Source organism: Apus apus, chromosome 3 (genome assembly GCF_020740795.1).
Source record: "Apus apus isolate bApuApu2 chromosome 3, bApuApu2.pri.cur, whole genome shotgun sequence".
Lineage (NCBI taxonomy): Eukaryota > Metazoa > Chordata > Aves > Apodiformes > Apodidae > Apus > Apus apus.
In genome coordinates, this window is record NC_067284.1 from 97,254,480 (window position 1) to 97,269,716 (window position 15,237).

At 37.9% G+C, this 15,237-nt stretch overlaps 1 protein-coding gene across 2 annotated transcripts in view; it reads right to left on the reverse strand.

The window, feature by feature from the left end:
• The window catches only part of SYNE1 (spectrin repeat containing nuclear envelope protein 1), a 295,834-nt gene that overhangs the window by 132,455 nt on the left and 148,142 nt on the right, over positions 1-15,237 (reverse strand). For both annotated transcript variants that reach the window (XM_051615569.1, XM_051615566.1), the window contains 12 exons: positions 14,242-14,424; positions 12,546-12,689; positions 12,061-12,216; positions 10,181-10,345; positions 8,896-9,068; positions 6,920-7,073; positions 6,633-6,776; positions 5,920-6,084; positions 4,304-4,621; positions 3,395-3,550; positions 2,348-2,518; positions 1,219-1,545 (listed from right to left, as the gene is read on the reverse strand). In XM_051615569.1, coding sequence (XP_051471529.1) covers positions 1,219-1,545; positions 2,348-2,518; positions 3,395-3,550; positions 4,304-4,621; positions 5,920-6,084; positions 6,633-6,776; positions 6,920-7,073; positions 8,896-9,068; positions 10,181-10,345; positions 12,061-12,216; positions 12,546-12,689; positions 14,242-14,424 — 2,256 coding nt within the window. The remainder of the gene's footprint in view (positions 1-1,218; positions 1,546-2,347; positions 2,519-3,394; positions 3,551-4,303; positions 4,622-5,919; positions 6,085-6,632; positions 6,777-6,919; positions 7,074-8,895; positions 9,069-10,180; positions 10,346-12,060; positions 12,217-12,545; positions 12,690-14,241; positions 14,425-15,237) is intronic.

A 15,237-nucleotide genomic window follows, 5' to 3' on the forward strand; every position in this document is an offset into this window, starting at 1 on the left:
AGATCTATTTCACTAACCTCCCTTTTATCTGAAGCATAGCCTTCTTTCATGGTATGTATATCATCCTTTCCAGATGAGAAAAGCTTTGCTACTAGTACAGGACTATGTTTCTCAGCCATGCCTTGAGACAACTTTGCAGGCATCTAGGAGCAATTGCTCCTGTGAGTGGCTAGTAGCATGGCTGATAAACTGGAGCTGGTGAAGGGAATTAATGTGTGTGAAGGGGCAAGTGCTAGGGATAAAACTTGCTCAGAGGAACAAATTCTGCAAAGAAGTGGGCAGGTATCACCAAAGCCATCCTCCTAATGAAATAGCATGCAAACGAGTGTGTAAGATTCTACTCTCAAGAGTATGCCATCTGATCCGTCATGTCACTGTGCCACTGGCTCAGATCCTGAGATACCAGCTAGAAAGCAAGTACACAGCTATGACATATGACTGGTACTGCAGCCAGCAAGGGATAATGAGCAGTGTCAGAGAGAAAGCCTTGATGCTGTGCAGGTACTGCTCAGCAACAGACAAAACATTGATTTGTCAGTAACACTGTTCTAGCCACAGATGTAAAGCACAGCACTATATGAGCTAGTACGAGGAGAGGTAACTCGATCCCAGCCAGATACAGTACACATCTGATGAAATATCTGTAATCTTGAAGTATTTTACAAAAACATCATTAAGAAAAGCAATGGGGTTTGTAGTCAATTTCATCTACTCATTTTTATGACCGGAAAAAAACAAACCAACACTTCATTTAACTCCTAACTGAAAACAGAGGAGGCCATAGTAGCTGACTGTCCTAGATGACAGTTGAGCTAGGACATTCAGCTTTAACCAGAAAGCTGATTAAGCCAATGTAAACAGAGGCAATTGCTGCAGTGAAGAAAGATCAACTGATTTCTATCCTTGCTTAAAAAGCAGTTAACTCTGTTGATATTAATGGAATTACTCATATGTGTACTCATAAAAGAATCTTGCTTCATAACAGAAAATTTCCAGATGTGGAAGCCTTATTAGGACATTGACACTTCAAATCCAGGTGCTCACTGTGGTTCATAGATGCAGGTATAGTGCATCTTTTCACTCTGATTTGGACATCTAGATGAGTGACATCTCATACGCCTATTGAGGAAACTTGAGCACTCATCTGGATCAGGAAGTTTATTGCACGTCACTAGGTCAAAATTTATTTGATAGTACAAGGATATATACTGGTTTTACCTTGTATTTGGACAACTGGGCCTTCTTCTCGTAGAGTTCACTCTTTGGCTCGGCTGGAGCATGTAACACAGCTTGGTACTCCGTGACCCACTGAGTCTGCGCCTTGTACTTGTCTGAGAACTCCTTTGCCAGCTGAAGACACTTTGCTGAAGTCATGTGCTCTTTCCTGATGGAGCCCGCCAGCTCCTCAAGCTGTTCCACATGATCTCCAATTTCCTTTCTTAACTGTTCAACTTCATTTTCTTCCATGTACTTAATAGCTCGCTCGCCCTTCTCACGGGCAGATTTCAGTAAACTGTGGCCTATGTCCATATCACTCAATAACAGCTGTGAAGGAAGGATTGGTTAACAGGAAATGTATGCAAGATCTGGCTTTTTTTGGTGTGTGTGTTTTGTTTTACTTTGTTTTAATTAATTGTCATTCTGTTATCAGTTAGAGGATAACTTATTGGTGGTCTGGGGATTTTTTTTTTTTAGTTTTGCTTAGAACATGTCTGGGAACTCCTAGGGAAACTGCATGAACTTTTCATTACAAAACTGCCTGGAGTTAAGGTGCAGTAAAGTAGAAGGAGGCAGACAAAGCAAATACTTCTGTTCTGCATTGGGCTTGTGAAGATAAACACAGAAGCTGTGGGCTGTCAGGACAGGATTTCTACTCCATATTCTGGAATAGATGAGTTTTTCCCTTGTGTTATATGTTTAAACTGGAAGACAGATTAAAGTCTCATCTACAAATCTGAGATGAAACATGAGCTTCACTACTGAGTTAATTCAATGAGGAGAAATAGGAAGGACTTCTTTCCATAGTGCACACTGATATAACATATACACAACAGGACACCTTGCAACAGGAATTTATTTTAAGTTTTAATCTAAATCAAAAACCATACAAACATGCCTTATGGAAGGATAGGATTATATTATTTAGGACTATTCATAACCTGAACAACCAAATTGAGATCTAATATGTGTATGACACAAGAACAGAAAGTTTTATACTGGGTGGTCTTTATCCTTGACTTCTCTGGGCAAGGTGAAGTCAGAATTTTAACATGCATCTTAATAGCTGCTCAAAATATTGCCTCTTTTTGGTGAAGAGTAATAAAAATTGCATTCAAGAAAGCTGTACCTCTATTTTTTGCACTTTTTTCTCCATTGCTGTTTTATCAACCACGTCAAACTTGATGATCACATTTCTGAAGTTCTTGTTAGTGGCTCCATACCAACTTGTGTAAGCACTAAAAGCCAATTCTGACTCCTCCATACAGCGTATTTCTTCTTCCAGAAACTTTACTTGTTCCTTCAAGCAAATAGGGAGGTTAGGGGGAGGAAATAAGAACCATCCAGATGTTTACCATTGCTATTGGCTAAAGATGGCAATAAATTGCTATTTATTAATAAAACCTGATATACTAAGATTAAACATATAGGTTTTGAGTTCTTTCATATCTTATAGATAATTCTCACTGGGGTCCTAGAATGCTTTAGGTTGGAAAAGACCTTTAAGATCATCAAATCCAACCATTAACCTAACTCTACCAAGTCCACCATATCTACATGACTTTTAAACATGTCCAGGTCTCATCAAGGTTTACATACAGCAATCACTAATGATAAAGCTGAGTTCACTAATGTTAAAACTGAGTTCATACTAAACATTGAAAAGATATTCTGTGATTCTGTGATACTTCTATTTTGAAATTTGAATTGTGACTTATGATTATGATATTTGACACTTAATACTTAAAGTGACCTGAAGACTGCACTTCATCAATTCACATTTTCTCTGTACCTATGTGTTTCAGTAACAACCTGAAAACATTTATCTAGAGGTCTTTCAGCACTCAAACACAATGAATTCTGGATTTCTCTCCTGAAACTGCCAAAAAAGACAGCAACAATATCAAATTAATACTGAATATTTTTGAAAGGGCATTAACATGATCACATTATACATATCATATACATATATACATATCATATTATACATTTAGTGCAATGAAATCTACATGTCTCCATGTATATATATATATATATGAATATGTATGTGAATATTATATTGGTGAGTCTACAGTAATGGATAAGCTCTGATAAAGTCTAATTAAGAAAGTCTGCAAATACTTGCTTCGTAACTGACAATTTATGATGTTATAATGAATTAATTTTCATTACTAACCAGGACATGAAGAAGAAGAGTTTGGTAGCGAGATGTAAGTTGAGTAGCCTGGCTTCCCATTCTACTTGCAGTGAGACTTTCCTCTAGTATTTGCTGAGCCAATACCGCAACTTCCTCCACATCATCTTTGTAGATTGCAATTTCTTCATGCCACTTCTGTGACAAAGACATTACTCAATTTATATGATTGATTCACACATCTTAAACACAACATACATTTATTTGTACCTAATTGAGGAAATCATTGAAAAGGAAAACAAATAGATGGTTGTAAACATGGATTTACAACAAGACAATAAAACGGAATGTGATGAAGGTTCACATAATGAACGTTCTGGAAGTTTTATCCTACCATATGGACTGCATTTCATTACAACAGATTCAATACTTCTTGCCCCCAAATAATAATAGTAATACAATCTGGACTTCCTATAGAATTTGCCCAAAGTTCTAAAAGTGACTAAAGTGTAACCTTGAATCTCTTTAAATCTGCTTCCTGTGTTTATTCAGAACCATGTCTTCTCCTTGTAGCGACTAAAGGAGAATTATTACATCAACACTGCAGAGACTTCACAACAGAGTTGATCCCATTTTACTCTTGTTACAATAATAACATTTTCCCACTGCAGGACCAACCATTGCCCTCAGTTATACCTTCATGTATCACAGAGCATATGAATTCCAGATCTCCCTAAGAGATTTTGACACTATTATAGCAATACTTCTACTGTAAAATGGAAGGAACCTAGATCCAGAAGGCATGAATGTCTCTTGGTTCCATCATTCTAGGCACCATCCACCTCAGCATAAATTGCAATGCTTCCTATCATTTTCAAAGCACAACAAAGAACTGACATGGAAGCCTCACATGGTATTTTACTTAAGGAACGCCTTCAGTATATTCTTTACCTTCATTTGTTGAAGCTGCGTCTCCTTTGTTGCTCTACGAGACTGCCTCCCAGTCCTAATAGCAACTCTGTCCTCCAGATCCGTTAGCCAGTCATTAACCTTCTGAAATTTCATCTCCATTAACCTCAGTCTGCTCACAGTGGCATTTAATTGGCTTCTTGCTTCAGAAAGCCTGTGCTGATAAACTTGCCAATCCTGCCGTAAGGATTCCAGAGCTCGGTCTTCTATCTGGGGAATGCCCCAAGGAATCACCTCCTCTCTGGCATGGACAGCTGCATTCAATAATGCTTGTCCTTCTGCACAGTGGACCTGCAGCTCCTGTAAAGGCAGAGTTATGGATACATATATTAACAGCTTTTATTCACAGATGGCAAAGTAGTGGTCCTACTTTACACAAAAGCAGTTAGCTCATGTTATCTAGAAGATATTTCTTCTAGTTATCTATGGTTGAATACAAAGTACACCATTTCTAAGAACACCCCTGACAGCATGCTCTTACAAAGCAAACCGAATATCACTATTATCAGCAAGTGAATTGGAGAAAATTATTGACAAAGCATGCAATAAATACTTCTCTCCTGCAAAGGTTATCATCAGATCTGAAACCCTAGCTGCCTGAGCTGGCATGGGATGGATGCAATCCATTCAGCACAGCCTCAAACTAAAAGCTTCCTAGACGTGTCAAGCAGATTGTAAGATGAAGTCTCAAATGGAATCTGTTTAAAAACAAGCAACATGGTGAGTCTTCCAACTTTTAAAATAAGCAAACCTATTTCTTTTTACATATGTTTGAGATAGCAGTAAAAAATGTTTCTTGATACCCTCTTCTGGACATGTGTGACATTTTCACGTTTAATAGAAATTGACTGGAAAATATGAAGGGATTCAATATGATTAGAAAACATAAACAGGAAGTTACCTTAACAAAATACAGTTGTGTGTTGGCTTTTTTTATCTTTGAGATACATATATTCAGATTTTCAAAATGGATTCAGATTTTGTAAAGAGAACTGTAATAACAAGACATATATGCAGAGTCCCTGATCATACCAAGACCTTCTCAGTATACTGAATAAAGTAACCAATATTCCATAACTCAAGTAAAGATCTTTTGCTAATTCAATAGCAGGTAGGCATGAAAGTATTTTAAGCCATTTTAAGAGCATAACTGCAAAATTACTGAAGTACTATAGGTTCACTCCTTATGGTCACTTATATGATTAAATAATAGTCTTTCCACCTCACCATGAGAACTAGCCTACCTGACTGGAACTGCATGAAAATAGATGTGTCTACACTGTAAGCAAAAAATTTGAAAACCCAATAAAAAGAATACCTTTGAGATTTTGTGAAACACGATTACATTCAAGGCCTGAGACTGCTTTCTGCAAATGAGTGACAATGTTTCCATTGACCTTATTGGAATCACTTTTGAGGAGTACAGTACTTATAACAAGATTTCAGGTTCTCATCGAGAAAAAAAAAAGGGATGCAATTTTTGTCTGTTAATTAACATTATTACAGTTTTTTAGAAGTTGTACATATATATGTATATACACACATACACCTTTTTTTTTCTTTTTTTTTTTCCACTTAGGGTGTCACACATTATGTACCTGTAAGTCTCGGAGTGTTGCCTCCTGTTTCTGGGCATCACCATCAAGATGTGACAGACAGTCAAGTTTTTCCTGTTCCTTCTCCAGCCATACTTCAAAGGTCTTCAGATTTTTTTGGTACTCTTGATGTAATTTAAGTAGTCCTTCAGCTTTTGTTACTGCCTCCTGCTTGTTAAAATATTTACATATATATCTATATATCTTAGTGTATAATCAAAACAAGAAAACATAAAAACTGGACTTCTGTAGAATCATACAAACACAGAGTGCTTTGGGTTGGAAGGGACTTTAAATATCATCTAGTTCCAACGTCCCTGCACGGGAAAGGACCACGTTGCTCAAAGCCTCATTCAGTCTGGCTTTGAACACTACCAGAGATGAGGCCTCCACAAATTCTCTAGGCAACCTGTTACATTGTCTCACCACCCTCACACTATAGAATTTCTTCCTGCAGTCTAACCTAAATGTACCCTCCCTCAGTTTAAAGCCATTACCCTCATCCTATCACTACACATCCTGGTGAAAAGCCCCTCCCCAGCTTTCTTGTAGCCTCTTCATGTACTGGAAGGCCACTTATAAGGTCTACCCAGAGCCTTCTCTTCTCTAGGCTGAACAACCCCAACTCTCTCAGCCTGTCTTCGTAGAAGAAGTTAAAAGAATGAAAAGACATTCTCATTTTCCTTCCTATCAGCAAAACAAGAAGAAAACTGTACCCTTGCTCTGTCTTTTAGGAACTTATACCGCTCCTGAAGGTCCTGGAGTTCAAGCTGAGTGACATAATGCTCAGCCATCCCACTTCCTTTCACTTCAACCATCTCCAGGAGGCTGCTGTGACTCAAAACCTCCTCATTGAGGAGCTGCAAAGCAGAAACAGAACACCACATTTATGAGTGGACAGCACTGAAACAAAACCACAGATTAATCTTGCAGTTATCCAGCCTTTTTCATTGCTAATAAAGTGAAACGGGCTTGTTGCTGGTTTGTTGTAAAGCAAACACACCTTGGCTTTGCTGAGGGCAGCTGTTTTTTCCCTCAGTTCAGCATACTGCCTTTCAGAAGCATTCATACTCTCTTCTACTTTATCCATCCAGCTGGAAAGCTGACGAACATCATCCTGGTAACTTGTCCACTTGGAGAGAGCTCCTTCCAGTTGACTGTAATTTAAAAATACATATTGTTGTGATAGTGGAGGTTCTTATGCTATTTTAGCAGTGAGATATAGTCATGTACAGTTATTATAGACTACATCACAAGCTAAGCAGTCTGAGACAGAACTGTTGAAAACCTATAGACTTTAACCAGGAGCCATGTTTGGCTAACAAAGAGATATTACGTTTTTCAGACTTGGAATATTAAGGAGGTTTATAAGTTACAGAATCATAGAATTGTCATGGTTGGCAAAGACCGCTAAGGTTACTGAGTCCAACTGCCTACACAGGGGGAAAAAAAAACAAACCCAAAACCCCACAACCCCTAAAAAAACAACTAGAAAACCACAACCACACCCCAAAATACCAACTAAACCTCTCCTGACACAACTTCAGGCCTTTTTCTCTAGTCCAATTGGTCTCTTCTCCCCAGTAAATAACAATGCCTGGCTCACTACAACCTCCATCCAGTTAGCTGTAGAGACCAAAGAGGTCGACCCTCAGCTTCCTCTTCTCCAAACAATCCCAGTTCCCTCAGCCTCTCTTCACAAAACTTGTTTCTCTAGACCCTTCACCAGCTTGGTGGCTCTTCTTTGGATATGCTCCACCACCTCAATGTCCTTCCTGTAGTGAAAGGCCCAGAACTGAACACAGTACTCGAGGTGCAGCCTCACCAGTGCTAAGTACAGGGGCATGATCACTTCCCTACTCTACTGGTCACACTATTCCTGACGCAGGCCAGGATGTTATTTGCCTTCTTGGCCACTTGGGCATGCTGCTGGCTCATATTCAGCTGGCTGTCAACCAGCATGCCCAGGTCCTTTTCCTGTGGGCAGCTTTCCAGTCACTCTTCCCCAAGCCTGTAGCTTTGCCTGGGGTTGTTGTGACCCAAGTGCAAAATCTGGCACATGGCCTTATTGAACCTCATCCAATTGGTTTTGGCCCGTTGATCCAGCCTGTCCAGGTCCCTCTGCAGAGCCTTCCTACCCTCAGGCAGATCAACACTCCCTCCCAATTTGGTGCCATCTGCAAATTTACCAAGGAAGCACTCAATGCCCTCATCTAGATCATCAACGAAGATATTGTACAAGACTGGCCCCAAAACTGAGCCCTGGGGGACATCACTGGTTACCTGCCACCAACTGGATCCAACCCTGTTCACTACACCTCTCTGGGCAGGTAAGAATTATGTAGCTAGCTGACACACCCTAGCTTTAGTAAAGAAAATGCAACTCAAGTGTAAGATCCAGAATAAGAAATTTTCTGGCCCTTTCCATACATTCAAAAGTTGCTACATTCTAATGATTTATTACCTTTGTTGTTTTAAGTTTAAATATTTGCAACCAGTGACGCTCCACCAAAGATGGCTGCATTTCCCCCCTTGTATTTCTGTATTCCATCACTTTGAGAATTACTTTTGACACTGTAATCAATACCTTCTGTGAAATGCTAGCAAATGGACAACCAGACATGATCTTGACAGAACAACCAGTAATGTCTGTGATAAGATCTTCTCATTTCTGAGAAAAATGCAAGGCATCAAGTGCAACTCAAAGTAAAATTTACAACTGGATTATGGACATGGAATCCACTTTTAAGTTTATATTGACAAAAAGTGTTAACAATGCTTAGATTCCTCACAGTTTGCTTGCCTTTTTCTACTTCAAATTAATGTCACTGAAGGTCTCTAGACCTGCAATACTAAGCAAATGCAGTCATGTCATATGAATTTGACTCTTGTAAGAATAAAACTGTGGGAATAAGGTTTCAAAAAAAATTGACAGTGCTTTATTACTAAACATCACTCTGTACCTCCTACCCTTTTTACCTCTTGCACTGGATACAAGCAGACTGAAGAGACGCCCAGCTGTCCTTTAGGGTTTGCAACTGCTGTTCAATCACTGGTACTCCCTCCAGAGAAGTATTCTGCAGTACAGATTCTCCTCTTGTCAGAACCATTTTCATTTGGATTTCTTTTTCTTGTTTCACTGCTAGCAGTCCCTAAAAAGTGAGTAGATATTATTCTACTTTTAACATTAACTGCACATGAATACACTGACTGGATTTACTGAAAAAATGAACTCATCAAATTTAGTGGCTTACACAAACAGTGAAATGGAAGAGGGACAGTGGGGTTCACAGCTTGTCTTCACAAGGACAAAGTGACTTTCAAAGGGTAGGTTTATACCACACAAAAAAATATACCTTAGTTGACAGGGACTTTTTCATGGAATCTGTGCAGGTACTGACAGAGTATCAGAGAAGGTACTGTTGGGTGGAAAGCTAACATTCTAAAGGAAATGTAATTTAGATGGAAACAGGAGAAGGCATTCACAGAGAAAACAAGTTGTGATTACAAAACTCTTATAGAGGAATGAAACACAGTTCTACAACTCTAGGATCCATTTGCAACAAAAAGGTACCAACACAAACTCAGCAGACTATCAGCAAAGTCAGCTTAGAGACTGCAGCTCCTGAAGCTGCACAGTTGCAAACTAACTGCTTGCAAGACTATGCAAAGTCATGAAAAGCCTAAAAGCAGGAACCTGAAAGATTCAACAAACAAAAGGCAAAACATAATCTGAATATTTTGATGCAGTCTCTTGCTTTTTAATGTATCCTTATAATTTGAGGACTTGTCTACAGCTCAAAACCTAAGACATCAAGAACATGAAAAGTGTTTTTTGAGTACTGCTCTTCAACATCTTTTGTGCAGTGATAGCAATAGATGCTCTTTTCTTAACTGCAGTCACTATTTTCAAAGCTAACAATAGGAAAAGCTGTTCTGAATCATTCATATCACCTGTAAGATCTAGGAAAGCTAATATCTTACTTCTTCCATTTAACGTTCAGCAGCCATACAACATCTGAGGTTTTTCTAAAGAATTTGCATACATGCAGTTTTGCATGCCATAAAGGTCCCTATATCATTCTTAGAGAAAACTTCTAGTAACAAGCCCTTGCTCTATAAAAATAGGTTTTTTTGAGTAAACTGAAAATCAGTGTCTGAATGACAACAGTCATTACACTGATATGCAACAACTAAGACAAGGTGTTCTATATGTGCATTCTTCTTACAGAGCTGAAAAGAGCAGGTTTTGGAGTTTATTTACCTCTAGCTTGAACATTCGGCTGTCCAGAACACTCTTGTCTGCAGTGGGATGACAGTAGGAATTCAGCATGTGAACTGCATCAGCCATCCAGTCCTGGAGGTCCTTGATACTGTGCGAGAAGTGCTGGTGCTCCGCTACGACCCTATCCATTCTGGAAACTTTCTCCTGCAATTCATACAGCATTGAGCACCTGCAGCTATGCAAAGGATTGCTTATTCCCCATATACCTACTTATGGATTTTAAAATTACTTTCATAAACTATACTCAGACATTCTCTTCATATATTGATAATTACTGGTACATTTACTTGAGCATGGAATGAATTTAGCATACACACAATTTGTCCAAACTTAATATACAAATTAAAATTTCTTAAATGCTTTTTATTGTTTAATGTAAAGCTTCATTTAATTGTTCCCTCTCATTCAAACTAATTGAGAGTTTTCACGTTTCACTTTTTCTTAAACATCTGGTAAATCACACTTAACCTCCGTATCAGTGTTGCAGCTGAAGATAACTTGTGAAATCTGTCAGTCCAGAAGATTTAAACCAGTGAAGGTATACCACTGCAGCAACACTACTTTGTTGATACTTGGAAAAGAAAGACATGTTTTTCTCAATGACTCCCACTGATATAACCATTCTTCTGAAAAATTACTGACACTCATATAAATAATAATTTTTTTAAAAGCTCAAGTTACGTTGCTTAAAGGCCTGAGCTGAACAGGAATGCAAAGTAGAGTGTATTTCACACAATGACAGAGAACTAAAGCCAAGCCAGTGAAAAACAGTTTAGGAAGTTATAGAGGGGGATCTTTCTCAAGCATCCACGGTTATCCAATGAATTTCAGGATTTCTCTCACAGGCTTAATCATCTGTATCCTCTACCTCAGATTCTTTCTTTTCATACTGACATATCCTACAAGTTCTGTCCACATAAGCCAATATTAGCAACCCATGCATCTTTCTCTTTCACATTTTGGAGTCATAAACATTTATTATAGCTATATATACAATAATTTTCAGTAAGTCATATGAGGTCTTGATATGATTTATAATTTTTATTTCCACAGAAAAAGTAGAAATTAACAAAATAACAATTGCTCAAATATAAAAATTTCTGAACTGAACTGTTATCCCACAACACACTTCTTATAACCTTAATTATTCTCATTACTGTAGTAACTATAAGCCTAATCATGACTGAAACTTTGTGAAAAATAATAATCCTAATATAAGCACCTTCTTATCTGCTTACAGAACAGAGATAGTAGAACTAATAAAAGGTGAAGTGTGCCAAGCACCACTTAGCAAAACAGAGTTAGGTTAAACTTTCAGTTCTTAGCCTGATGCTTTAGAGTTTGGTATATGTCTCCCTCTGAACCTTCAAAAGCAGCCTAATTTTAGGATCAATCTATTAGTTATAGATTAAAATGCTGATTATGCAAGTAAATAATGATCATTATAGCACACAATGAAGCAATAACTTTTCAGTATTCTATATTTTCTTAAAAAAAACCCAAACAAACTACCTTAAGTTTTGAAAAATGCTTTTTTCAGGTGCCATTTATTACAAAAATGTCTTCAATGCTTGAAATAATCAAAATTAAAAATGATTATCATAAAATCAAGAAGGGTTTACTGTCTAATCAAAAAACATTTTTAAAAAATTATTAATCACACTTCTATTTTGTTGACATTCCATGGAATTATCCAGGTCCTTAATTCCTACTCTTTAAAGCCATTATGAAAGACAACATAGATCAGATATACCACAGAGCAGACCAGCAAGACAACAACTGCAGTGTTTCACATTTCAGTCTTTTTCCCCACATACATCAAATGAATTGCTTAAAAGCACATACACTGAGTGCATTACCTTTGTCAGATTGCTTAGAGTAAGGTATTGAGAAGACAACTGAGACACTCTGCGCATAAAGCTTTTGCTGACAGCTTGCTCTTCCCACAGCTGCTGAGCTTTCTCTTTTAGCCTGTTGAGCTGATGCTCGTGGCAGCTTATTTCCTCAAGGACAGACTGTAAAGCACAAGCACATTAATATTGAGTGGGTGCAAGAAAGCAGGATATAGAGAAGCATCAGGGCTCCATGAAAACAGAAGTGACATATGGCAAGCTTGCCGAGACAGGCACACCATACAGTTACAGCAAAGAAGAAGCATGTTGTGAGAAATGTGGAGATGCAAAACCTGATGGCACAGGATCATCAACAGCAATCTTCAAAACCAGTTCTGATCTTATTTAGAGGTCAGGATGCTAAAATGATCAAGGTTGTGTAAGGCATCAGTGAGGCCAAAAGAATGGGATGGTTAAGTCTAGCTCTGATAAAAAGGCTTTTAAGAAGTGACCTGTAACTTTTGCTGCTCTCTCCTCTTGGAAGGAAGATCATGGAGCCGACCACTACTTCCTTGTAACATCTTCTCAGTTGTAGTCAGCCACTCCTGCAGAGGCTCAGCAGTTGTTTCAAAATCCTTCATCTGGATCTTTAAGTTCTGGGAAGATATGCACAGTTTTATCAACAGTCCTACTCCACAGGGCATACTGTAATGCACAACACACAGATCAAGCACAGAAAAAGGATATAAAATTGCAGCCAAGCACTACACAACTCTTCAAAATAAATTACCACCAGCTTTTCTCCATCCCATCCAACAGACACTGAAATAAAAGTCTGAGAGAGCACCTCTTTAAGGAGTCAAAACAGCAGCAACAATGTAGGATGTATCTATACAGTTGTGGGGAGGTCAAGGCAAATTTCCTCTGAACTGAAAGCTTTACAGTTGTTATGAGCTTTAACTCAGTGCAAGTCAAACTCACACAGCTAAGGCAGTTGGAAGAAAGGCTAATTTGGGATATGAGTTATCTGACTGCAGCCATTCACACTGACCCCTCCTTAAATGAGCTGCCACTATTCCTAGATGATGTCTAAGTTCAAACCAGTCCTGGGGATCATTTCTGTTTATACTATTTTTTATTATAAAATTTTAGTTACAAAAACGTGTGCATAAAGGCATCTGTAGGCATTCCTGCAGTGTCTGCATATTTTTCTTGTATGCTTATTCTGTATGATTAAAAAAAAAAGAGCATCTGAAATAATTAATACAGCATAGAAGCCTGGACAGTATAGTTCCTCTTGTTCCCTAGTTATTTTTTTCCCTCAGACTGATTTAGTTTTCTTTATGTCTATAGCCTTATCACTTAAATTAAAAATCTGAATGGAAAACTAAGCCTATGAGACTGAAAAGTGCTTGGCTAAAAATTATTAACCTCTAAGAACATCATGTTTTCATGGCAACCCTCAGACAAAGAAAGGTGAATCCTTGCTGCTTGAGACATATTTTTAAAAAAAAACTTTCTATACGATGTATTAAATATAAGTAAATATTTTCTCAGCTGGCTAGGCAGCATTGGTTTGAAAGAGGAATTCCCAGGAAGTTTAATTTTCCTATGCTACACAAAGAATTCCAGGTAAGACCTTTTGACCTTAAAACCTATGACCTTAAAAGAGACTAAGTTTTTAAGACATTAGCCTTCTGTGTTAGTTAAATTTTGAATTCTGAATAGAGAAAGGCACCGGGGGTTTATTTAAAAAGTTCTTAAAATAAATAATTACATGTCACCAGTTTGCAATAAGAGAGACTACATTTTCCCACAGTACTGGGCCTATTCAATCAGCAACAGTGTCAGAAATCTGTGCTAAATTATTCCTTAAAACAGAAAATTTGCTTTAGTAATTCAGTACATTCAATGAGACTCATGAACTAATTTGAGCAACTGCTGACTTTGCTATCTTCAGTTTCTCTGAACAACACTCTTCTCCATTAAATACCCCACTTGAAGTGGAAACAGGATGTAAGGATATAAGTAAACAAAATTAAAATGTAAGTGGAAGACTGAGACTTCTTGAAAACAACTATTTACTACTTCTGTCACCACCATAAAAACTTACAGCTATATAAAAAGAAAACAAAACTGTGCTGTTTGAAACAAAAAGTGAAGAGGAAAATTAGATCTAATCTTTCCCCACTGTGATTGGTTCACTACCTCCAGTGCAGATTCCTTCTGGTGGAGGGTGGTAATAAAATTTTTCCAATCTTCTTTAGCAGTAGCAGATTTGTCCAGGATAACTTTAGCCTTTTCCTTTGGTAAGATAGAGCACAGCAGTTCTCCTTTGGACGCTACCAGGTTTAGTTTTTGTTGCCCATTCTCACTCTCCGATAAAAATTCCTAAAAATAGTAAGAAAAGAACCTAGTCAGTAAACTCTGGCTCCTAAAAAAATTAACTAAGTTTATTGTTTATTGTTAACATGCTAACTCATCTTTCTGTACATTCCATTTTAACTTTATCCATACTTACTGGACTTAGGGACAACAGCTACTTAATCCAAAATTGGCATGTGTCAAAACCACCTATATATTAAGATTCTTGGATGACCTGTATGTTCTGCAATTCATGATACAATTGCTGATCATTTAACTGGATACAAAACTTCTTTAAATCTCCATGGTACAGAAAGTGGTAACAGTTTCATTTCAGGGAACTAGCATCCTGGCACAGGTAGCAGCAGGAGCTGGGGCCCACTCTGAGGCACACACAGGACAGAAACCTTGCTCAGGAGTGACAGCCACACCGGACTTCCACCAGGGAAGCCCACTTCCATAGGGGTGTGGGTTGATGCTTAGACACTGAGCAATGTCTAAGCTGTGTGATTTATCCCTCTGCATCCTTAGTTTACCTTCCCTGTTTGAAAGTATTTTTCTTCATGGAAATCTTGAACAATGCTGGTGTGCAAGAAGCATATGGAAAAAAGCATGTGCAAGAATTACACAGAAGTGAAAGGAAACAGCCAGACTTTTCAATTCCAATACTCTTACAACTTGCAATTATTAGAAGATAGTGTGAGCATTTAGGACTTAAAAATAAATTTAGCAGTCTTAAATACCAATTTTTTAAACTGTTACTATCATGATGGTATAATATACAAGTAGTTTTATATCCACAATCTATCTTATGGTTACATCCACATTCAGAAATAACAG